The sequence below is a fragment of the Phyllosticta capitalensis genome (assembly GCF_038381095.1).
Source record: "Phyllosticta capitalensis strain CBS 128856 chromosome Unknown BKA78scaffold_11, whole genome shotgun sequence".
NCBI classification, from domain to species: domain Eukaryota; kingdom Fungi; phylum Ascomycota; class Dothideomycetes; order Botryosphaeriales; family Phyllostictaceae; genus Phyllosticta; species Phyllosticta capitalensis.
The window spans coordinates 1,047,771-1,071,694 of NW_027117449.1; the positions used below are offsets into that span (position 1 = coordinate 1,047,771).

General features: G+C 55.7%; 9 protein-coding genes across 9 annotated transcripts; 5 read left to right on the forward strand and 4 right to left on the reverse strand.

Moving 5' to 3' along the window:
- Positions 1-26: 26 nt before the first annotated feature.
- On the reverse strand, positions 27-973 carry BKA78DRAFT_325342 (uncharacterized protein). The gene has a single exon (XM_066889353.1). The coding sequence runs from the start codon at positions 480-482 to the stop codon at positions 60-62; it is 423 nt and encodes a 140-aa protein (XP_066739838.1). The 5' UTR covers positions 483-973; the 3' UTR covers positions 27-59.
- BKA78DRAFT_356618 (uncharacterized protein) lies at positions 636-4,253 on the reverse strand (the record flags this gene model as incomplete). Its single annotated transcript, XM_066892087.1, has 7 exons — positions 636-897; positions 951-1,398; positions 1,450-1,643; positions 1,696-1,848; positions 1,899-3,371; positions 3,430-3,539; positions 3,600-4,253. 7 exons carry the CDS (start codon positions 4,251-4,253, stop codon positions 636-638), a joined length of 3,294 nt encoding a protein of 1,097 aa, XP_066739839.1.
- A 2,902-nt stretch (positions 4,254-7,155) lies between these two features.
- Positions 7,156-9,171, forward strand: BKA78DRAFT_356619 (cytochrome P450 monooxygenase-like protein; the record flags this gene model as incomplete). The annotated part of the gene is made up of 3 exons (XM_066892088.1): positions 7,156-7,969; positions 8,025-8,159; positions 8,213-9,171. 3 exons carry the CDS (start codon positions 7,156-7,158, stop codon positions 9,169-9,171), a joined length of 1,908 nt encoding a protein of 635 aa, XP_066739840.1.
- Positions 9,172-9,409: 238 nt separating this feature from the next.
- On the forward strand, positions 9,410-11,118 carry BKA78DRAFT_42826 (tyrosyl-tRNA synthetase). Its single transcript, XM_066893167.1, has 2 exons — positions 9,410-10,298; positions 10,363-11,118. Exons 1-2 carry the CDS (start codon positions 9,648-9,650, stop codon positions 10,939-10,941), a joined length of 1,230 nt encoding a protein of 409 aa, XP_066739841.1. The 5' UTR covers positions 9,410-9,647; the 3' UTR covers positions 10,942-11,118.
- A 660-nt stretch (positions 11,119-11,778) lies between these two features.
- Positions 11,779-12,701, forward strand: BKA78DRAFT_325360 (uncharacterized protein). The gene has a single exon (XM_066889354.1). It carries the CDS (start codon positions 12,024-12,026, stop codon positions 12,600-12,602), a length of 579 nt encoding a protein of 192 aa, XP_066739842.1. The 5' UTR covers positions 11,779-12,023; the 3' UTR covers positions 12,603-12,701.
- Positions 12,702-14,327: 1,626 nt separating this feature from the next.
- Positions 14,328-18,360, reverse strand: BKA78DRAFT_333638 (Alg9-like mannosyltransferase family-domain-containing protein; the record flags this gene model as incomplete). The annotated part of the gene is made up of 6 exons (XM_066890110.1): positions 14,328-14,583; positions 14,653-15,448; positions 16,270-16,498; positions 16,558-17,343; positions 17,396-18,033; positions 18,114-18,360. 6 exons carry the CDS (start codon positions 18,358-18,360, stop codon positions 14,328-14,330), a joined length of 2,952 nt encoding a protein of 983 aa, XP_066739843.1.
- A 539-nt stretch (positions 18,361-18,899) lies between these two features.
- On the forward strand, positions 18,900-19,220 carry BKA78DRAFT_257526 (Gar1/Naf1 RNA binding region-domain-containing protein; the record flags this gene model as incomplete). Its single annotated transcript, XM_066885196.1, has 1 exon — positions 18,900-19,220. A coding segment is annotated over one exon (321 nt), but the record flags the coding sequence as incomplete, so codon positions are not given.
- Positions 19,221-20,188: 968 nt separating this feature from the next.
- BKA78DRAFT_42946 (uncharacterized protein) lies at positions 20,189-20,859 on the reverse strand. The gene has a single exon (XM_066893168.1). It carries the CDS (start codon positions 20,667-20,669, stop codon positions 20,238-20,240), a length of 432 nt encoding a protein of 143 aa, XP_066739845.1. The 5' UTR covers positions 20,670-20,859; the 3' UTR covers positions 20,189-20,237.
- A 1,682-nt stretch (positions 20,860-22,541) lies between these two features.
- Positions 22,542-23,504, forward strand: BKA78DRAFT_356624 (uncharacterized protein; the record flags this gene model as incomplete). Its single annotated transcript, XM_066892089.1, has 1 exon — positions 22,542-23,504. One exon carries the CDS (start codon positions 22,542-22,544, stop codon positions 23,502-23,504), a length of 963 nt encoding a protein of 320 aa, XP_066739846.1.
- Between the last annotated feature and the right edge of the window lie 420 nt (positions 23,505-23,924).

Sequence of the window (23,924 nt, forward strand, 5' to 3'; positions counted from 1 at the left end):
GTCAACGTCAAGGGCGTGGGCTGCGCAGCACAAACGTCCAAGGGACACCTCCAATCATGCTATCGATGATGGATGGTTGCAGGTGGTAGTAGGTGGTGCCTGAATAACACGAGCCAAACAAGGCAGCAAAGAGCAAGTAACGAACTTCTGGTGAGCCCATGGGGCCTTGATTGTGAAGACATAGGCGTGGGGGTATTTTTTTCATCCTGACAGACGCCAGAACAGACCAAGAAAACACCAAGATGAATGCTAATGACAACGCTGCCCACCAGTCGAGACTTGAGAGAGTTTGTAGGGTAGATGACCAAAGTGTGACCAGACATGCCTGCGAAGAACGATGCGAGCAAGGGGACCAAAAGCAAAACACAACAACATTTGAACCAAGACGCCATGCAGCAATGCGTGTGAAGCGTGATACTGGACGACGGCAAAAGTGAGCCTGCAGGCTGCCGACATTGAGTACTTGTTGCAGCAAAGGGCATGCCGCAGAGAGAAACAAGACCCCGCTGTGTGCGCGCGCGAGGTATGCGCCCAAGGGTTAAACGGGCAACGCGAGGCGAGCAGCGCCACCACTACTATGCCTGCCTCGCTTTTGACCCGGAAAACATACTTAAAAACGAACCAAATCCAGAGCATCATATTGACGCTTCATGAGACACTCCGAATGCTTGATCAGTCGTCATTGGCATTGGCAGATGAGGCCTCCTTTCCTCATTTAGACACTTGAGAGTGTTCTCGAGAATCGCAACGTCGACGCGAAGCGTAGGCGAGATGGGCACTATCCGCCGCAGGAACTTGATCGTGCGCTCCAAAAGCCTCACCACTGTCTCATGTGGAATGAGGTCGGCCATCCATGACCGTCGGACCGCTGCAAGGACAAGGCAGTTGCCGAATTGTCTGTTCAATGTAAGCAAAGCCAAAAACGTTTTAAAGAGCCAGGAGCGACTTACGCATGAGCGGTGCCAAATATGTTCGTCACGATCAAACGCGTATTCTCATTTTGTATATTGTCAAATGCTATTGTGCTCGCAACGGCCGAGTCAACGCAGCGTTTGCAGGCTCGTACCACCTTGTACCAGCTGACTTTGGTCGTGTCGTCCGAGATGAGGGGTTCTGTCGATTCGGGTTCGTCGGAATCAGCAGACTCGGTGTATCCGTACTTCTTCATTAAGAAATGTGGTGCTGGATTGCAGTGAATCGCAAAATGGAGAATTGGCCGAGAGATGATGTAGCGGGCGCCGTAGTATTTGGCACGCATACGCGCGTGGTTGATGTCACTTGACGGCTCGTCGGCGTCATCCCACACCATCCAGGCGGGAACAGTGTCTCTCCATGATTGCAGCTGTTCCTCGAGCAAGTCGTCTCGAATGGCTGCCCAAAAATTCTTCTTTCGACCGCCTGCCCAGCGTGAGCGCTGTGGGTCCAACGTTTGGAGAAGGGAAGACCAACCTTTGCTGTAGAGTGCCAGGTGAGTGCGGTTGAGAATCTTGCGCAGCTGAACCTGAGTAAAATAAAAGAGCCAGACCATCGTCTCGGGGGGGTCGAGTGGCGTCGTAGACCACGTTCCAGACGGCAACCCTATCCTTCCTTCGTCTTTTGAAATTCCACTGGGACGAAGATGGCTCATCTCGGCAAGAATGTCACTGACAATGTTAGTGTTTGCCAACTCTACTTGAGGCGCGAGGATTTGGATACCTTTCATGCTGAAGACAAGTCCAATATAGTAACCGAATGAGGTTGATCCTGCGCGGATCAACACCGGACTTGACGCCAGGCGCGACCTTGCGCAAGTCCATAGGGAGGCTCTCTTCTCTTTGCTTCGCCTCTTCTGTGAGCAAGTGCTTGTCCCTGGATCATGGTCAATAACCTTGGCGAAGACATCCAGGAGAGCCACTTACTTGTCAATCAGCACGCCCAATACCCGACAAGCGTAAGCGATCCAAGCCCAGCTTTCCAAGACGCGTGCCAGTTGACCCATGTAGAGGGCAGCCAAAACGCCAGCTTGCCCATGCGAAATGTTGTTCCCACCATGGACTGCTCCAATAATCTCCACAGCAACCGTGTAGTACGCGAGTCCAGGAGTCACATCGACGTTGCGAGCTGGGCCTTCCCTTCTCTCGTAGTGACGGTCAGTCGAGGGTCTCCGACTGGGCACACGTCCTTGATCTAGACCAGGCGACGGAATGCTGGCCAAAGTCGAATGCGACGAAGCCGGAGACTGCTTTATCGTCGCTGGAGGAGAATCCATCGAAGGCAGCAGAGAACTGCCTACGATGGTGTTGGGGCCCCCAGTCGGCCCGGGAAGATGGGCCTTGTGTTCACAGACTCTTCCAAGGGCCAGGATTAGCAAGACAATGGCGTTGCCAATAGAACGATCTACTGGGGGAGGACGTCTTGGTTGTGGAAGACTGGATTCCATGCCTGGAAGGGGTCCGTTGTTTGATCGCTTCCTCTTCAATGGAATCGATGGATATGAATCCGGCACGGCAAAAGGCGAGCCGGCGCTAGCTGCGCCATGTCTTGACGGGGGGTCGGGGGAATATTTTTGAATAAAGGCCTTGACCATTTCCGCCAGTCGTCGGCTGTCCAAGAATGGTTGAAGAGGAAACATGTGTTCCATATAACTCTTATATAAGCGGTTGACGGTGCGGGCGTCCAGCTTTAGCGTTCCATCCGGATTGAGACCTCCCCAATGTTTTGGCTCGGATCGGTAGCTCTCCACGTGCCCGGTCCCCTGGAGAGTACTTCCCCACCCCAGCGTTTCCCCTGGCGAAGGGGCAGGAGTGCCCACGACGTCGTCTTCGACATTTTGATACGCAGGACTTCCACCATGAGCACCATCGTACATGTCTTCACCTTCGCCTGTGCCGTACAATTTCAACAGGCCTCGATTTTCTTCCTCTTCCCTAGGGTAATTCGACCCCACTGGGATGACACCCAGGTGGAATGGCTTCATGGCTTTCCACTCCATCAGCATGGTGTGGGCGGCGGTCGTGTGGTCTGCAGGCAAAGTGATTTCCGAATCGAAGTATTCAGCCGTTTCCGTTTCTTGATGGGTCGAGTCCGGTGGCTGGGCAGGTTCCGAAGAATTCGAGTACTTGAATCCCGAGGGGGTTTTGGCAATGTTCGCCGCCGGCTCCGAAGACGCCATTTCTCTAACTGGATCGTATGCACTTTCCTCAGCATCCTCTGCTAAAGCAGGTGTCGGCGCAGGAAAGTGGTCCGAAGGAGTCGAAAGCGTACCCACTCCATTCTGACCGCTGCCACTTCTGAGCTGTCTCTCTATCCTTTCGAGGCGCGGCTGAATGGTTTGGAAGCTCTCCAGCACCATGTTGACCTTGGTCGCAATATCGTGCAGGGTACGGTCTTGCCTGCAAGGTGTGAGCATCATCGGGACCGAGGCACGGCCTCTCCATGTCCACCACTTACTTTGGAGGTGGAACTTCTTTGTATTCGCATTTCATCCCAGACTCGCGGCAGAATTGACATGGTCTTGCTTCATCGCACTTTTGTTTGCGGTTTCGACAGTTGTTGCATGCCTAGGGGAAAAAAAAAAAATTGTGAGCATCATCGAATTCCGAAGCAAAGACTCGACGCACCTGAACGGCTCGAACTTGTCTCTTGCGACCCGCACCGACGTAATCAGCGGTTGACGCGTAGGCGCTGGGTTGCGGGTATGGAGAAGGGTGGTATCCTTGAGGTGTTCCCATGGGCTGAGGTGGGCCGCTGTAGTGGTGCTGGTGGTTTGGCGGAGGATAGGGCGCCGGCGCGCCGCCATTCATATGGGCATCGTGATTGGGATAAGCGCCAGGGTGCTGGCTACCATGGTCCATTGGCGGAGGGTGTGCAGGCTCTGCGGGGCCAGAGACAGGATGGGGCCGCGAATCAATTGGGGTGGCTTGATTCGGAGTGCTCGGCGGCCTGGAGAGGGATTCGACAGAGTAAGACCTGGGCGGAATGCTCACGGGAGGAGGGTTGACAGGCCGGTGGTGAGGAGGAGGAGGAGGCTGCTGCTGTTGGTGCTGGTGCGAGAAGTTTGCGGGCTCGGGAAGAGCGCGAGGCTGTATATGAGCAGACGGATGGGCCTGGATAGTAGGAGGCGGCAGCGAATGTGGAGGGTATCCAGGTTGGGTCGGTTGGACAGGTTCGTGATGGCGAGCAGGCGGCGGCGCAGGTACAGACGAGTAGTGGTGAGGAGGAGGGTAGTGAGGGTCCAAACGGGAACGTTTGACGTCTGGACCATCGGCTTCCATGCTTATGTTGGCGCGACAGTCGTGGCCATGCGCACTGAGGCCCGATGTTCAGGTAGAGGCAACGAGAGACAATGTTTGGGTGCGGAGGGCGGAGGAAGGCCGCCGAAAGCTTCCAGCAAAGTCAGTGTCGGGGAGGGAAATGAGAGGGCCCAATGCGCGTCATAGCTAGCAGGTCGCGGGCAAGGATCTGGCTTCGGCTGGATCAACGCCAAGCGAGGGGAGCAGATGCAACTCGAGGCTGGCAAATCATGCAATTGTCGGACTGGGGGGGTGGTGGGTGTGAGGGTCGAGTGGGTGTGTTGGTGGTAGGTATGTAGGTAGGTAGGAGAACGGACGCGTACGGAACTAACAAGTCGGTCGACCCAAGGAAACAGGGCGGAAAAACCTTGGGCTGGCGGGTAGCAGGCGGGCAAGGAGGGAGAGGTGGTGTCGGGAGCGGGAACAGCGAGTGCGAGAGATGGAGACGAGGGGAAGACGAGGGAGAGAGGGAAGAGAAAGAAGGCCGAGGAAGGGCCAGCAGTTGGGCCGGGTCAAAGTACCGCAAAGACGACTTACCGTGGGCCCGGAAAAGAACGACCTGGTTCTCTCTCTCTTTTTTTTTTTTTTTTTCTTTGCCCTGGTACGTAGTAGAGAAAAGTGACTGATGTCTACCATGTATCTGAGTGCCTGACAGGGCTCCAGGGCAGCATGCGGGGCGATCCAGGAACACGGAGCCAGCCTGTCTCGATGCCCGGCCACGTCTTTTCTTTGGTAAATAGGCGGTCTGCCACAGCTCAGTGCCCGGCCCGACTGCAGCGCCGCCGAGGGTGAAAAATAAAAAAACGTCTATCACGCTTCAGGCGACCGCCATGCCATCCGTCAAGGCCAGCCGCTCTCCCCGCAACGCCCTTCTTGAAACTTGTTACGGACACCAACAACAACAACGTCCTGATTTGCAACCCGGCGGGAACAAGCGAGTCCAGCTGGGATGTCGCCCCGGCGCTATCAGGGAGCTTTTTCCACCACGTGGGTCCCCCAGCATCAAAACCAACCTCTTGTCGTCTTGCCATTTTCTAGATACTCCGTATCTTTGCTTTGCTTTGCTTTGCCGTTGCTTGCTTGCTTGATTTGCTGCTCCTTGTCTGTCGGCTGTCTGCGCCGGCCGTTGTGTCATTCGCGGCCTCATCAGCCGTCTCGACCTTGCACCGCGCTGCGTGGACAACGGCCTCAACTGCTTGGTGCCAGTCACACGACACCCTCTCATTCTTCCGGCTGAGCTGGCCATGCATTTGCTTTGCTGCGACCGCCAATGTGGCAACCGTAGCACTCCAAAACTGACGACTCCGTCCTGTCGTGCTACCCATGAGGCTCTTCCATTTCCTGGTTCAGTCCTGTGGGGAATGTTGGCACACGCCAGATAGATGAGATGCTGCTCCTTGCATCCAAGAGCCAGAGCCACTGCCACGCGCCCTCGGTCCCTCCACCACGCCTTGGCCAAAAATGCTCAAACATTCCGTCCCATGGTCCGACGACAACCAAAGCCAACTCACGTGAGAATCCTGTCCGCTACTTTTAGATCCATCGCCGAGGCTATTTGCTTTTTGCCCGTTGCGCATGGCCCAATCAAGCCCAGTTGGCCATCTCTGTGCCTCTCAAACACCACACCGTCCCTGCCTCCGATTGTGTAACATTGTCGAGTGTCGTGGTGCCACCGTGAGCCGTCAGCATCTTATTCAAATGGTGGCTTTGTCGCCGCAAACAAGAATCCTAGCCTTGCTCTTTTCGTGATGCTTCCATTTTGCAGTGCTCCCTTGTGCGGCTATGCGACGTCGTCCTGCCTGTCTCGACCCCCAATTGGCCTGGTAAAGTCGCCTGCTGCAGCCAGTCGCGCCACCGAAAAGGGCGTTGAATGTCGGCTAGGTCGTCGTTGGCACAGAGTGGTGGGTCGTTGGTGGAGAGTCGAGGACAAGGGAAAACGGAGCAACGTCCTCTTTTCGCCGTTGCAATCTTGAAGCTGCAGGAGGTACGGAGTAGCACAACTGCATCGTCCTTGTCGACCTCACCGCTGGAATGTCAATGACGCAGACGACATGCTCGAAACGATCAAATCCATCGCAAGCAGTCGAGTTTGACCGCTGTTTTCTGCCGCCGACGATCGCTCTTCGTGGTGGTTCTCAAAAGCAAAGATGCAGACTCGGGACAATGGCCAGGAAACGAAGAAAAAGCGGTATTGTGGTCAATGACGGCTCGATCTCGCATCTTCTCATTTCCTGACCGCATCGCCGGGCGAGTCCAAGGGGATCGTCTTTGTTTCTAGGAGACGACAGGAGCGATATGCGCGGTCCAGGCGCCTGGTGAAAGGTCCCGACGTGAACCACGGGCGTGAAACAGCAGCTGACGTACCCCAGAAGCACCCAGGCAGGCACGTCCGATCTGTCATTCCTAATCCTCCTGCCTGTCGATGCAACGCTGCGACCTGCACCGAGTACGACGACCTCAAAAACCTCGTCTCTGCCTTTCTGCATTTCCCTGTCCCTTCATCCTCCTCCTCCTCCTCCTAAGTAAAAATGACGGCCCGCCCGCCCTACTCGGCTCGTACCGAGGCTCAAAGAGACGGCTGGCTACTCCTAGCAGCAATTGCTTATCAAGGAAAAGTGCGCTCGGTTAATCGTCTTCCGACATGGCGTTCCAGAAGTCGCTGGCGGACCTGGAAGGCCCACGCTCCGTCCGCACCAGGCCTTCGTCCTTTGCGCTCGTTTCCTTCGGACGCTGTAGCATCCGTCCGCCCAACACCTCGACAAATGCCATTGTTCAAAGTCTGACCACGTCCATGTCATCTCTACTACCCCTTGAGCTATCCCCCAACCCCTTGGTTTGTCGCAATCGAGCGGCCGCGTAGGCTGCTGTGCCCAAAAAACCTCACATGTCGGCCACCATTTTCCTTTCAGTTGTCGCCATCGCCGCTGTCTACTTTTTCAATCTTTCCAGGTGCTTTTGGGCAAATCTCCAGGCCGCCAAGAAGTCGGGGTTTCCTTTCATTTGTCTGCCATGGGATAAGTTCAACATCTTTTGGATGGTGACGGGCAACTTTTGGGTGCCCCTCTTGGATAAACTCCCTGCTGCCATTACGGAGCCATGGCTTCCTTTTTTGAGGCTGGAATGGACATACGAGAGGAAATACGAACCTTTTGCTCTAATGGGGAGCGAGGCCATCATGTTTGTTGCCCCTGGTGGAAATCATCTCTACGTGGCGAGTCCCCCGGCCATCGCAGACATTGCTGCGCGCAGGATCGACTTTCAGAAGCCACTGGAGAGGTATCGAGATGTCAATCTTTACGGAGACAATGTGGTTGTGTCCGAAGGCGAAATGTGGCGACGTCACCGCAAGGTCGCCGCGCCCACGTTCAGCGAGAAGAACAATCGCGTCGTCTTTGAGGAGAGCGTACGACAGGCGCATGCTCTGCTTTATCATTGGACACGAGGCAAGACTGAGAGCGACCCGCTGCATCACGTTGACGATGACATGATGAGCATCAGCTTGCACATCATTAGCAAGGCCGGCTTTGGCGTAAGAGTGCTCTGGCCTCACGAGGAATCTGCCGCCCAAGAAGAAGATGGATTGGGTCGCTTTGCGAGTACCAAAGCTCCCCCTGGCCATGCGCTGTCGTACAAGGACGCCATGAAAAAGCTCATGAAAAACATCATTTGGGTCCCTATTCTGCCAAAATGGCTTCGACGTAAATCCACAACCACGATTCTCTGGCCCTGTCCCATGACTAATGTTTGAGACAGAAATCGCGCCATTCGAAGGCCCAAAGACGGCCACGCTGGCCTACGAGGAGTGGGGTTTGTTCATGAAGGAGCTTTACGACATGAAAAGAATTCACATGCGAGAAGGCAAAATAATCGAGGGCATGGACCTGCTTGGTATGCCTGTTGACGACTCTTTTAGGAGCTGGATCACTAACATCATCACTCAGGCGCTATCATGAAGGGTGCCGGGGTCAACGAGGATTCGCTGAATTCTTCGGAGCCGCCGAAGCAGCTGCTTAGTGATTCAGAGATTCTCGGAAACGCCTTCGTCTTCATCTTGGCCGGACACGAAACAACGGCCAACGCCATTCACTTTTCCCTTGTCTTGCTCGCTTTGAATCCTCCGACCCAGCGACGATTGCAGGCGGAGCTCACGAGAATCCTTGGCGACCGACCATCCGAGGAATGGGACTACGATCGCGACCTGCCAAGAATAATGGGCGGCATGCCCGCAGCTGTGCTATCCGAGACTATGCGCCTTATCCCTGCCGTGACGGGAATACCGAAGAGCACCATGAAAGACAGTCCGCAGACGCTGAATGTGAATGGCCGCATCCACATGGTGCCTGCCGAATGCATCATATCCTTGGACGTGCCTGCAACTCATCACAATCCACGATACTGGCCCGCGCGGCCTGACATTTCGGCTTTGCCTCCTGGCGAGGACCTCGATCAATTCAAACCGGAGAGATGGTTGACCAATGATGCGAGCAGGTCAAGCGCGTCCAGCACACGCGAAGGCTCGCCTGATTCCCAGTCGAGCGGCGGAGAGACGGCATCCCCCAACCTATTTAGACCAGCTCCAGGCACATTCCTACCCTTTAGCGAAGGACACAGATCCTGCCTCGGCAAGCGCTTCGCCATGATCGAGGGCGCCAGCGTCCTGACGGCGCTGTTCCATGAGTACAGTGTCGAGCTTGCAGTCGATGACTTCATCACAGACGAAGAGCTCGAGAAGATGCCCCCTGGAAGTCCGGAGCGAAGGGAGGTGTGGCAGAAGGCAGCTGACAATGCGATGCACGTTCTCAAGCATGGGATGGGAAGCATCATCACGCTGCAGATGAGGCGAGGCCACGTTCCGCTGCGTGTAGTTAGGAGAGGAGAGGAGCGTTTCGCTTGGGATTGAGAGTAAAAGTCGAGGCTTCCATTCATGGTCGATATTCGATGGTTCGATTTTTTTTTTTGCACTATATAGTTGTTTTTGATGTATTTTCATGTACTTTTGTATAGTTTTTGGAGCTGACGGCAGGATTTGGCCATGTTTAAAATTGTAACTTCGTGTATATCAACTATTAAGGAGTCGATATTGTCAAAGGAATTTGGTGTTGTTCATGGTCCTGCGAGGAACAACGAGGGACCGTCTGACTCATCCGGCTGAAAGAGTCATGCTAGGGCTCAATTGACCTTCGGCCGCCGAACTCACGACACCACCACCACGTTTGCAACCACCAAGCCTCGTTGACCGGTCGAGCTACCTGGACTTGCCCCGGGCCCTCCAATCCTAAATCCGCCTGCGCAGCGTCTGGTCGCCTCAATTCCTCCGCTCGTCACTCTACCCCGCATTGGACTGGACCAAAAAAAAAAAAAGTCAAACGCGCAAACATGACACCAGACGAGAAGCTAGCGCTCATCTACGAGAACCTGCAGGAGACGCTGAACCCTGAGATCATCGAAGATGTAGTCAGGAACCAGAACCGGCCGGTCAAGGTCTACTGGGGCACAGCGACGACGGGACGCCCGCACTGCGGCTACTTTGTGCCGATGCTGAAGATTGCGCAGTTCCTGCAGGCGGGCTGTCACGTCAAAATCTTGCTTGCCGACATCCACGCGTTCCTCGATAACCTCAAGGCGCCAATTGAGCTCGTCAACCACCGCGCCAAGTACTACAAGTTTGTGATAACAGAGAGCCTGAAGGCCGTGGGCGTGTCGGTCGACCGGCTGGAGTTTGTGCTGGGCAGCGAGTACCAAAAGTCGTCCGACTACATGATGGACCTGCTGCGGCTGAGCACCATGACCACCGAGCACGACGCGAAGAGGGCTGGTGCCGAGGTTGTCAAGCAGACGGACAACCCCCTGCTGTCTGGCCTCATCTACCCGCTGATGCAGGCCCTGGACGAGCAGTACCTCGACGTCGACGTACAATTCGGTGGTGTGGATCAGAGGAAGATTTTCGCGCTCGCCAAGGAGGCGCTGCCGAAGCTGGGCTACAAGGAGAGGGCACATCTCATGAACAAGATGGTCCCCGGTCTGCAGGTAGGAAGTGACTTGAAACTGGATGTTGCCAGGGCTAGCATGTTGATGTTCATTTGTACCACAGGGTGACAAGATGTCGTCGTCAGACCCCGACTCGAAGATTGACCTCCTGGACGGCCCCGATGCTGTGAAGAAGAAGCTCAAGAAGGCCTTTGCGGCTCCCAAGGAGGTCGAGGGCAATGGCTTGATCGCCTTTGTCGAATACGTGCTCCTGCCTGCTGGTACCATCAACGGCGAGCCGACCTTTACCGTCGAGAGAAGGGAGGGCGAGCCTCTGGTCTACCACGACGCCCAGAAGCTCAAGGACGACTACGCCGCCGATGTTCTGACGCCTCAACTCCTGAAGCTCGGCGTGACGGACGCCATCAACAAGCTCCTCGGCCCTATCCAGGCGACCTTCAGCGCATCACCCGAATGGCAAGAGATTGAGAGGCTCGCGTACCCTCCTGCGGAACCCGAGAAGAAGAAGAAGGAGAAAAAGGTCAAGAACAAGGGCACGCGCCACCCCGGCGCGGCGAAGGTCGAGGCGCAGCCGGACGGCAGTCTGGCAGGCGAGGGCGCGCAAGAGGTCAGCGTGGGCAAGGATGTCAAGGACGCAATGGAAAAGTTGGAGCTGGCAAAGGATGAGGTCAAGTCATCATGATACCACCCATTCAGCAAGAACAAAAAAGGACGGGGAACCCTAGAGCAAAAGAGGGCATGGCAGGCGTTCACCAAAGGTCATCGGACGAACAAGGAAATCAGATTTGCAATTGCCGCCTTGCATAGCCCCCCATCTCTGTTCATTTGCCCTTGAGACCCGAATTCCCGAGCGTGACATTTTTCCCCTTCCCTCGTTTTCTTGTTGCGAGAAGACGGGATGGGTAGAGTAAGGCTGATCTGGAACACAGTGCCTGCCTCAGGATCCCTCCACTCCTCGCACCCTGCGGCCACCACTTCAACAAGCCATTTGCGGGCGAAGCGAAGGTAGAAAAAGTCAATTGAGGCCCCAAGCTTGTTACAGAAGCCGAAGAAGATGCAGGAGAACATTCGAAAGAACGAAAGAAAAATTCTTGCCCGCAGTCTCGACATCCATGTAGCGGCAAACCGGGCTCTGGCGATCAGATCGTGGCTCGGGGGGCCTACTTACCCCGCCTCCACCCGCTGCCTGGACGCTGGGGATGCCTTGGTAGATGGTCTGTTTAGCATGTTGCCCAAGCCCTCCCGTCGCGGTCGCCGGTGAAGGCGTCGCGAGGATCAGAGCGAGGATGTGGAAGCGGTGAGTAAGTGAGTGGTGTGGATGGCGGACGGGGCGGGCGGGTGGCCGCCGGCTCGCTGCAAGGGGCAAAATGCCGTCTGCTCGAGATCCGTGTCGTCCAGTCATCCAACTAGGCCCGTCCGTCTTCCGTCGTCATCTCGTGGTTGGAAGGTGCCGTTGGCCGTGTAAGTAGTGGTGGCCATGTTGTGGTGTTGGAGAAAGAAAGACGCTTCCGCCGTTGCGCTCCGCTCCCGGTCCCTGTCCATCTCAGCAAACGGGGAACACCTTACGAGGCTTACCGAGCAGCTGCAGCGCGGCCAGTGGGAAGCCGTTCCGCTTTCGACGGCTACCTTACTTTATTTTGTGTGCCTGACGACTCGTCGTTGGCGTTGGCGCGGGTGGTTCGTCTTTCTTGCCTTATCGTGGCATCATGCCGTATGTACAAGCAGATGTAGGTTCTTTGGCTATCTACCGGCAAGTCCTTTTCTATGATGGTCCACGACACGGTAGTATGCCGCTGGCTGGCTGGATGGCTGCAGTGTCGTGTCTTTGTCGCCTTCGTCATGTGCATGTGCTGCAGACTTGGGACAACACTTCAAGGTCCAATCCACATGCAAACGACGACTCCACGACACGACATGGCTGACGAGAAAGACTCGCACGCGCTTGGAAAGACAATGCAGGCCAGCCATCCATCCTCAATCGAGTCAACACGCGAGCGAAGGCATCCGCGTGCTCGGCTGCCACCAAACCATCCCAATGCGTCTGTACAATGCCATTGGTACGTATCCATCAATGACAAACGGCTCTTTCCCACGCCATCCCATCCTCTCGTCCGCCAGTCAGCGCTCCAAGGTTTTTCTCTTCGCTCCGCCGCGTCCGCGTCCCACATGTTCGGGCACGCACGCGGTGCGCCTGTTTGCTTGTCTCTCGCTCTGTCTCGCAACTCTGTCCTGCCAGTAGTGTCTTTCCCACTTGTCTCACGGTTGAGTTTTCCTCCTCTTTGCTTACGCAAGCAAACGGACGGACGACGTCGTCGTCGACCGCACGCACGCGGCAGCCATTGATGCAAAAGAAGCTTTTGGCAAAGCCACAAACGGCAAGACAGCCGCCGCCGCCAGCGCCGCCACTGCGATGTCGTGCCGCTACCCTACCCTACCCTACCCTAACCGGCAGCGGGTTTCTTTTCGTTTTTGCTTGCTCTTTGGCGGCGGCGGCGGCGGCGGGGGGGCACAAGGATGATTTCCAGGCACTTGACAGAGTTGGTTCGCGCGCGTTCCCGCTCCGTTTCGTTTCGCTCAAACCGTCCGAACGTGTCTCAGACTCTAAAAAAGATTTTTCTTTTTGCCCTGCGCTTGCCCATGTCATGCATGCATGCCTGTCATGGATGCCTGTCTGCTTGCTGCTACCTACTTTCCTCTTGCTTTCCCCAAACCATACTTGCGGCAATCAATATGCTTCACGAGCGTCGGTCACGCGCTGCTGCTGCTGCTGCTTGGATGTTTCTTGCGGTTGGCTCTTTCGTGTCTATCTGTCTATCTGTCTATCTGTCCCGTCAGTCGGGGTCGAGCATGGCTGATGGCGGATGTGTTGTACAGTACGAAAGCAACAAGCCGAAAGAGAGAAAACGCCCCGGCCACCGCTTGAGATCCTGTCTGTTGGACTGATGAGATTGAGCATGTTTGTCAACTTACCTACCATCATCCGCCTGACCTGTTGCTCTTCACCGCTGCTTCGCCCCCCATCAATGTTGTTGTCGCGGCCCAATGTGTTGCGGTTGCGTCATGAGCGTTCCTTCTCATCCGCAACGGTAGTGGCCATTGGCTCTCGTTCCCTTTTTTGCCCTCTCTCGCAGATTTCATCCATCGATCTCTCCGCGTCCTAGGTCGATGATAAATCACAGCGTCAGGCATTTTAGCCCACGTGGGCGAGCACCGTCAAGCCTCCATTGCAACATGCAAACGGCAACAGTGCATCAAGTGCCGCTGCCGCGTTTGATAGCTATCCGCATCTGAAGCCGGCGGCGGCGGAGCGGGCAAGAATATTGCGACGTCGACGTCGACTCGACTCGCAACTACACCTGAGAGAGAGAGAGAGCACTGTGAGTAATCCGAAGCAAAAAGCTTCTTTTTGCGGCCACAAGGCACAAGAGGCCTCTGTTTCATGTTTCGGGTTTTGCGCTGTCAGGTGTCTGCCTTGCCTGCTGCCATGCTACTGCCGACCTGCACTACCATCTCGGTCGGCCTGTGCCGTCCGTCTTGTCTCAGCGACTGCTGGCCCAATGCGGTTTGGGTTTCCCGCTGGGCCGGGAGACGAGCCAATCATCATGACTGGTGGCAGTTCATCATCCCTCTTCCTGTCTTGTGAAGATGCGGGTGCGGGCGCGGAGTGCGGCGGACGGAGCTCCGTGTCCGAGAGGTGGACGACTGGGCATGCGTAGAGAGTAGGTAGTATGGCGTGCGGGAATTCAACAGGTCCTTTTCTCTGCAGAGAAGAATGCATGTTCGTGTCTTTTTGATGCTGGATCTTGTTGATATGTTGTTCATGTGATTGAATGCCGATGAGATTTATCTACAGTGCGCACCCCTCAAAGGTCTCATACTCGTCCAACGCTTCGAGTACACAGTCTAAATTCCCCTCTTGCCATCAGGCGGTGCAAGTCCTTAACACCCACGCCATGTCGCTCGTTCGCTCCCTTTGGCCGTCACACTGGGTACACTCGCTGGAATGGAAACAAACGAATCAAGGATGAAGACTCAAAACTCCCCCCACGTCGTCACATCGTCATCACATCAGTACGGATAACTCCTGACCTCATCCTCCTTTTCCAGATCCAAGCCATTGGTGACCTGCTCGGCGTGCTTGTTGTCGAGGTACTCGAGCAGCACCTTTTCGTAGCGGTCCTTGCCCTTGTAGACCTGCGTCGTCGCGTCCCAGCTGCGCACCGCCGAGGCCAGGCGGCCCGGCACGTAGGGCTCGTCGCAGATTTCGGTGATGGGGTGGAAGTAGGTGCGGATGGTGAAGACGACGCCGCCGGAGCGAGGGAGTCTGGGGGGGAAATGGAGGTCAGTAAGTTGTTTTGTAGGGAATCAGGGGGGGTCATGAGGGGGGCCTCACCTCCTCAACGACTGCCTCTCACTCCTGAACCAGTGATGCTCAATCGCCTTGTCCTTCTCGGCCGTAGACCAGCCCACCGAGCCCTCGGGGCCATCCTCGTCACCAATGCTGTAACTCCACGCCAAATCCTCGTCGACCTGGATGAAATAATTGTTGCGCACGACGGGGCCCTCGGGCTGCACGCGGCGGAAGAAGTTCATCATGCCCTTCTCCAGCTTCTCCTTGTAGCCCGGCACGTTGCCGCTCGTGTGGATCTCGCTGAGCGGCATGCCGAGCTTGTCCTCGAGGCGCCAGAAGCCCGCCAGCAGGATCGCCCCCGCCAGCAGGTAGTACTGGCCGTCGGGCCGCTCGAACATGATGGCCAGGTCGTCCTGGACCTGGCGCGCGCACATGGCCATGGGGTCCTCCTTGAGCGGGCGCTCGACGCAGTTGACGTCCTCGCCCGTCGCCAGGTTGCGCATGCCCGTGGGCGTCTTTTCGAACAGCGAAGGGTATCGCTGAGGGAGGTACGAGCAGAGCTCCTCCAACAGCTCCACCGCCCCGTCGTACGCTTCTGGCGCCGTGTGGTAGCACTTGGTGCCCCGCTCGGCCAGTCTCTTCGCCTTCTTCTCGTGGTACTTCAGGTAGTGGTTGTCGAGCTCGATCCAGTCATCCCAGTTGAGGTTGCGCAGTCCCATGGTGATGTTGTACTTGGGGCCGTACCGGAACGGACGGTATGGCAGAGGCTTGGTCTCTGTCAGACTCCAGTCGGGATACGGATTCGCAGCCGGTCGTTTGAAGTCGGATGGTATCCATACTGTGCGCGAGCAAAGATTAGCAACAGTCCTCGAAAGTCGTGTTGACCTGACATACCCCCAAACGGTCGCTCCTTGCCATTTTTGCTTCGTGATGCCGGCTTCTCGAGATCCGGGGACGGCGACCTCGAAGCTTTTGCGCTGCTCTTTTTCCACCGCTGAACTAGCACCCCGGCTGCCCACAGCAATGTAGCTAAGACGAGCAGGCCGTATACGACAGCCTTTGGATTTTGGAGGAAGGTTGAATCGTGTAAAGCTTGTGAGACAGCTTTTACATGGTGTGAATCGCATGCTCTGCGGAGGTGGAGCTTGACCGCTTCCATGATGTAGCTAGTAATGCTAGCACGTGGAAGGTCAAAAAGTATCTTTGGACAAGATATGTATTTCTTAATATCGAAAAGCGCCCATGTCGGCGGGCTAGAAATCAACTAAATAGATACAGCGGTTCCCTCAGTTTCGACGGGACTGGTGGCGATGCCTTACTTTCTGCCTCCCGTATCGCCCTTTGAAATAACAAACAGCAATGGTTCCCTGGATCGGACGACTGCTTTGCGATAAAGAGCTGTGGGGTTGGTTATCTCAAGCCAGCCCGGGCCAAGCTTCTCGTCGAGACGGGGTTTTGTTGCTGCATTAGGCAACGTGGGGTTCTGGACTAGGAGGCTTCGGGGCCAATTGCGCGGGGCAAAGAAACCCTGGCGTGCATCAATCCAAGCCCGCCGCCCTGTGTTACCAAATACTGGGGCCTTGTTCGTCAAAACGACTTGCGCGCTTCAACGGCCAGCTTCTGATTGGGAATCTGCTTTTGCGCCGGGGGTTTTGCGACGAAGGAGGCAGTAGTCTCCCCATCTCCGCCGGTACTTTTCCGGGATCATGGGCAGATCCGGCACCCAACCAAGTCGTCCCAATGTACTCGTTTGCGCTGCATCGAGGAACTTGGCGCACTTCAACGACTCCCAGTTGTCAGTATCTGCAATGTAATTTGGCTCGAGCTCGGACGGGGTCCAGCTGGGAAGAGCCGAGTCCACCATGAAATTGCAGTGTTCAACTTCCGTCTTTGTGCAAGTCAGCTAAATGTCGACATTTTTGGCCTAGAATGGACTAGAACACTTACGTATTTACCGGGATCTTCCCGATTCTCATCATTCATGCCAGGCGGAATCAACCACGCGCCTGGGAAGAATCCAAAACCAGATGCCTCGCTAAATTCACCGGGGAGAAGACCATTGAAGGCGCTCTTGACAAACTTCGCCCTCACACCCTTGGGGAGGAAGAACGACGAAGGGAACCTGTACCACTCCTTGCCAAGGCAAACTGTGTCTCCAGCAGTAGCATGCTGCCAAAGAGGGTCGTAGACCTTGAGCGGCGCCGAGTACGCGGTCACCATTCCAAGAGCGCGCCAGATGCCCACGTTGATGGCTCCAATGACGACAACACCGGCCAGTCCGAGTCTGATTTTGGCCGGGATTTTGCTAATCAAAGCCTTGGGATCTGTGGAGCCGAGATGCGCGAGCACGACATGGAGGGCAATGGCAGAGTTGACAGCCAGGAAAGGGTAGGCTGGATACATGAAACGCTCCTCCTTGTGTGGCTGAATCGTAAAGATTGCCAGCCAAAGGTAGAATGGCGCAGTAAAAACGACGCCCCTGAGTATGTTCTGCTTCGGCACAGACTGTCTGCGGAGTAGATAATTTCCGAGCAGAAGCGGTAGGGACAACATGGCAAGTACAAACCAGACGTTGAAGTTGAGGGCCAGGTTGCGTATGTAAAAGTGCCATGGCTCTACGCCATAGATCTCGGGTCCTCGTCCTGGTCCACTAAACACATTGTATAGTACAATGTTTAGAGGCACGCATACCAGCTTCCTATAGAAGAAGGAGTCGACAGCGACGCCAAATCCCTAGCGGATGATGAGTATTGCAAATATATTGTGCAGGAACAATCGCACATACTAGTACAAGAAGAGATCTGAAGAATCCATAGACAAATCTCTGGAACGTCTCAGTCGTGGACTTGGTGACAAATGCCAAGATGACCTCTTCCACGATGAAGGGGACAATTAGGACACCGGAGAACGGCCATCCAAGGATGGCTCCAATGCCGAACCAAGTGATGCCCGAAGCCGTCCTCAACCCACCACGCCAGTCCATGAAAGCTGACAGACCCAGCATACTCGTATACATTGTGAAGCTCGACGGGAGGTACGCAGTCGAGGCGTGGAACATGCCCGGGCTGAAGACGACGGCGATGAGGAAGAAGACGGCTATGCGGGGGTTCAAGGTTCGAGCAATGGTCGAGAATAGTCTCGTCTCGCAAGAAGCGCAGAGGAAGGCAAGCATGCAGCGGAGGAAGTAGAACTGCGTAGTTTTGTTGGTTCCAGGATACAATCTTGCGACGCCAGCTGTCAAGGCGTGGAAGCCGGCGTACGTCCAGCTCCTGATGGCATAGTCGGGAGAGTATTCCCATGTCTGGAGGCCATATCCATGGTTTAGGTAGTGAGATGGCTCAAAGTAGTTGAAAATTTCGTCGCAATCCTGAACTGGTGCATAGAGGGCAGAGAGGAGATGGGTCGCGGAAAAAATGTAGAAGGCTACGACGGGGTTGAAATCGGGGGGCTGTCTGGTCTTGGTGAGCTTGGATGTTGCGGGTAAAGAGCAATTGACCACTCACTTTTTGCCCTTTGGAGCGTCCTTTGGCGGCATGGCGAGGTGGACGTTGGAGCTTTCGTTGGAGTTGGTTGTGCAGCTGAAGTCACTCGGGCAGCGCAGGGGAGCTTTGACGTCGTCATAGGGCTGAGAGCTCGGGCCGCATAAGCATCCTGGCACAAAATTTCCAGCGGTCCCTCGTCGCGGTCAACAGCGCCTTGAGACTTTTTCACTACACATTGCTCTTTCACATACCCTCGAAAAAATGGCATTTTCCGGTATTCCAGGTCTCGGACTCTTGAGCAATGACGCGACTCAACCGGTGGTCAATCAAGGCAGCTCCAGCATGCAGGGAGTTGAGGAGCAAAAGCCCGCTCCAGTCGCCGCGACCGTCGACACCACTGCTACTGAGAAGCCCGAAAATGTAAACCACATTGAGCAAAAGCTCGAAGAGAGCTCTCTACACGCTTCTGACTCCATTCCTGTTGAGGGTCACTCAGACCATGCTCAAACAGCCAGCAAGGAGCAAGAGGATACACCAATGGCCAACGGCGACGCGTCGCAAGCTACGGCACCTGAGCAATCCGCTCCTACGCACCAAGAACCTCAGGCCAAGGCACCCGTCGATTCCGAATTCATTGAAGCTGCCGAGGCAAACAAGAACAACCCAGCCGCCGAGTGGCAGTACGACTCGTCGGACGCCGAGTCGTCGAGCGATTCCGACACCTCGAGCGACAGCTCTTCAGACGATGAGAGCGAGGATGAGGGCGACTACCCTCTATTGGACCCTATGGAACAAGCACGAATTCTGATGCAAGAAGAGTACGGCGACGATGACGGCGGCAAAGCCAGTGCCAGTCAGCTGCGCACCGCGAACGAAGTAGCCGAAGACAAAATCGAGAAGCCAGACGTCACCATCGGCCCGGACATGAAGATTACCGACTTGGGCAAGGTGGATAGCATTGTGGACAACATGATTCTCATCCGCGCAAACGTGTCGGGAGAGTATCAAGTCTTGGAAAGTGGATCTGTACTTTGTACCGAAGACAGGGCTGTGATCGGTGCCGTCGCAGACACGCTTGGTCGCGTACAAGAACCTCTTTACACGGTCGCTTTCAACGACCGCTCCGAGATTGAAGCTGCCGGCCTCTCCAAGGGCTCGACCGTCTACTACGTCGATCAGCACTCAACGTATGTATTCACAGAACCTCTGAAGAACCTCAAGGGTACCGACGCGTCCAACCAATTCGACGAGGAAGTTGCCGAGAACGAGCTCGAATTTTCCGATGATGAGGCTGAGGCCGAACACAAGCGCAAGCAAAAGCAAGCGAAGCGGGAAAAGGCAGGTCATGGCGCGTCGTCCAAGCCTAGCCAGCCCAGTCAGCCTGAAGGATACACTGGGGCTTTGAGCTATGACGATGACGGAACGGACCTTTACACCCCTCTCGCACGACCTGATGGCCTACACCATATGGGTAGCAGTACCACTGTCGAAGAACACCCCAGGTCTCGCCGAGGTCATGGCCACAGAGGACGAGGCGGTCGTGGTGCAGCTCGAGGTGGTCGTGGAGGAGCAGCACCACCTCTAGTGCAGAACGAGCAACCCCAGATCCAACAGCAGCCCCAGCAGTCCTTCCCTTCTTATCATGCAAGCCAAAATTTCCCCTTCCAATTTGGTCAGACTCAGGCTCCTGCATGGCCTCAAAGCAATGCTCCCTTTGCTTTCGGAGCCAACAACCAGGGCGGTATTCCAGCTGGTGCCTTTGTCAACCCAGCTTTCTTCCAGGGTCAACAACAGCAACAGCCGTATGGCCAACAACAACCTGCTTTTATCCCACCCCCGCCACCTCAATTTGGAGGAGATCCTCAGCAAGCTGCAGAGGCATTCCGCGTGATCCAGGCCATGGCAGCAGCCAGCCAGCAACAGAATAGCGCACAGCCTCAGGGCCAAAGTCAACAGCAATCACAGCAACCGCAGATGAACCAGGGTGACTTTCTCCAGGCCATGCTGAGGAACCTGCAAAACGGAGGCTCAAACGGTCAATCCTAGGCCGTGGGTATGTATGAGAACCGCTGCAAGCTTCATCCTGCGTACCGCAAAATTCAAGATGCAGAAGAGCCTTGATGGGCGTTTGTATCTTTAGGGCCTCTATACAGACCGACAACTCTCCCGCACACGTGAGGCGGGGCGTTCAACCTCGTAACAAAGATTTCTCAGCCCAGGCTGGATTAAGATGACTATCCGGGAGTCCTCAATGTGCTTAAACTGTCGATGGTCAACTGATGACGATGGCTGCGAGGCCTTGCTTGGCCAGGATGGTGTCGTGCATTTAGGCTCAGTGTCAAAGTATTGGCCGGATCGTAGAGCCAGCGAAGGCTTGGAGGGCGATGAAATGCTCCTGGTGTTAGATATCGGAGCGGCCCCGAATTCCACTTGACTTCGGCTCTGAAAAAGTTCATCCCTCGCCACCAATGTCACTTCAGCACAGTTCTTTGTCGACTCCTTGGCGTCTGGTGTATAGCAAGGAGAAAGAATGAGTTGGTCGGTTGGCAACAAGGCTGTTAATAAAAGAAGAATCATTCTTGTTCAGTAGTGGCGGCAGAATAGCTGTCAACCTGAGGAGCTCATTTCCTTTCAATCCGCTCAACTTTTGGCTCCATACCATGCAGTGCAGGAATATTGACAATTTCACCTCACGCCACCCAGATGCTCAAAAGCTCGCCAACAACGCTTGTGACCCTTGCCAATCCGCATTATGCGGGGTTGCCATTTAAATAATGTCACGTTCCCATCTTATTCATCCAATTTGACAGCAGCGGGTGGCTGCACTGAGTGATCCTTTCTGCCGAATCCCGCAATATTGAATCTGAAAGGAGCACATTGCTTAGTCTTCTCACTTTGTTTACGAATTGCACCGAGATCCTGATGGCGATTCACGCACGGAGATTGACAGTATAGCGATGCAAGTGTCCAGGTACTATCGGAATTCGTATCCAAGCGCTACAGACCAGGGCCGGGCAGGTCGTGTCGATGCGCTTTCCAAGCGAGGGCGAATGCCTCGGGCTTCAACAACAAGAAACCACGGCCGGCCCGAACAGCGTCACTCGTCCTCTCTGGTAGTCTCTGGCGACACTCCATTAGGGGTCAAGATGAAGTCTGGTCAAGGTGTTTGCGCGTGGCGCACACTTGCGGATTGGCGGATGGATTGGTAGGAGCTGAGCCGGCCGGGCCAAGCGGCCCGATGCGAATCAGAAGCATCTCGACCGCGCGCGGCTAAGCTTTATCCCAACGTCGAAACATGGTCTCATCGTCTACCCGTGGACGCGCTGCATCTGGGACAGGCTAACCACGATGATTCCAGGAACTGAGGCCAGCAGCGACCGAGAGAGACCTGGTACGGCTGTCCTTGCTATGACGGCACCGTCCAGAGACGACTTGGAAACGGCTTTGGCTGTTGCGTCGGTTGGCGACTGCGGTTGCGTTGGCCAGTCCATCTGACGGCAATTCTGACCAAAGCCGAGTCCCCGCCTCTGCCGGCCAGTGCTGAGCGAGACGAGGTGACATTGATGCGGCGCGGTGGGGTGGAAAAAAAGAGACTTGCAGACAGCCACCCCCAGCCTGGTGCCCGCAAGCGCCCTCTTTGCTGCTCAATGGCTCGCTCAAGCAATTCACTAACCGGGGAACAGAGGCGTTTCACCAATGCGCGCGCTGACTGTGGCCGGCAAGCTCCTTCTTCGAGATGGAACATCCACTCGCACGGCACGCCGAACGGCGACAACGCCCCCATGCGTGCTGCCAACTCGCGTGGCGCCTGTCATGCGAGCCCTGTGGTGGCCGCCACTGGCACTTCGTGATGCTGATTCAAGCAGACAAGGCAGGGCCGAGTGGAGTTTGCTCCGTTTCTAGACGCCCTAGTGGACCAGTCTACGGACCAAGGCCCCAAGGATTTATTTGGATAATTGCCATGGCACAGGAGGAGAAATATCGTTTTTTCATTCATCTTTCCCGTCACTCGTCGTCTATTCTTGTTGCCAGCAGGTCACTTTTGCCTTGCCGTACCTTTTCTCGTGTTGGTACAGTCACTCCTTCCTCTTTTGGTGTTTTGTGTCCGCCGTGATCACACACTCTCTTCTCACGTATTCCTTTTTTGCCAACATCTGACCACGGCTGGCCCATACGACCTCGCGGGCTAAATTAAAATTTGCGGCTTCTTTTGCGAATTTCGACTTGTCAAAGGCTATTCGGCGTATATACATCTACCCCCTGGGACCTCCTCTCCTCCTCTGGCCTCACGATACCCACTACACCGACCTCATCCTATCCAACATCTCTAGTCACTCGGGACGTCTGACTCCCTGACGCTCGCTGTCAATCACCTCCACATTCGCTCGACCAACCAAACACGCTCGTTATCCCAATCCGACCTTCTACGAAAAAATGAAGTCAACAAACATGCTCACCATCGCTGCGGGTCTGCTGGCCAGCCGCGCAGCCGCCTCTGCCACCTGCGGGAAGGAGATGCAAATGTGCGCGCCCAGCGGCGCAACAACATCGCACCTGCCGCCTCTGGGGCCGTCCCTCTCAACCCTCTACCTGGACCTGCTAGAAACCGTCTCTGGGATCCACTTCACCAACAAGCGCTCCTCCTCCTCGTCTCTTCTCCTCTCCAAACGGGACGACAGCACCAGTGACTCGACCGCCTTCTGCTGCTCGGCCGCAACGTCGTGCCTCCTGCTGAGCTCGTCGACGTGTCCGGGCAAGATACCGCTGTGCTACGACAAGTACACGACCAACTTCGTCCTGCCGGACGGGACGACGGGCACCGTGGCGCTGGGCTCGCTCAGCCTGCCCGACGGCAGCAGCGCCGACCTGTTCACGGGCGCCTACACCAACGCCTCGTCGCACGTCTCGGGGAACCTGTACGACGACGACTCTTCCTCTTCTTCTTCTTCTGCGGTGCTGGCAAGCGACAAGCCAAACACGGCCACCCTGTCCATCCCGCCCGTCTACACCGCCGCCGGCGTCGGCAGCGCCATCCCCATTTCTGCGCTCGGCACGCTCATCACGAGCGTCGTGACGCGCACCGAGACGTTTGTCTCGTCGCACACGGTCCCGGCCACGACGCGCGCGGCCCCGGAGACGGACGCCCGCGGCAGCACCGTCGCGCCGGCCACCACGCGCTCCAAGGAGACGGTCGAGCCGACGACGGTCGTCAGTGTGGTCGAGTCGACCATGACGGAGGAGGCGGGCGCGGTGACGGCGACGGGAAGCGGGAGTGGTGCTGTTGCTAGTGCGAGCGCGAGCGCGAGCGGCAGTCCGACGCCCTCTGGGTTTACGGGCGCGGCGGCGGGCAGGGGGAACGGCGGCATGGGGCTGTTGGCCGTGGCCGTGGGCGCGGCGGCCGTTGTGTTGTAGATTTTGTGGCGGTAATGCTCTGTGTTTGATGTCTTCCATGTACAGCGTTTGTACAAATGTAATGAAATACTTCCTTTTCCCACATTCTGCACAGCGGTATTCGATCCGAGTTTTGAGGATGAGGTAGTGATAATGTTGAAAGGCAAGTCTTGCTTGGCTTCACTTCTTCATTTCACTTGCAGGAAAAGAGAGACAATTCAAGTTGCGGTAATTCGTCACTTCACCATCGTATCTCACCATGCGCCCCCTCTCACCAACGTGTCGCTTGTCTTGTGTCTATTCCATTCCATTGCTGGCTTGAATTTCTGGCTGGCCGCGTCCATCATTCCTCCTTTCTTGTTTAAACATGTCATTGAACGCTTCATCCTCATCTCGCTCCCATCATTCCCCACTCCCTCTCCCGTCGTAGCACGTTCTCCC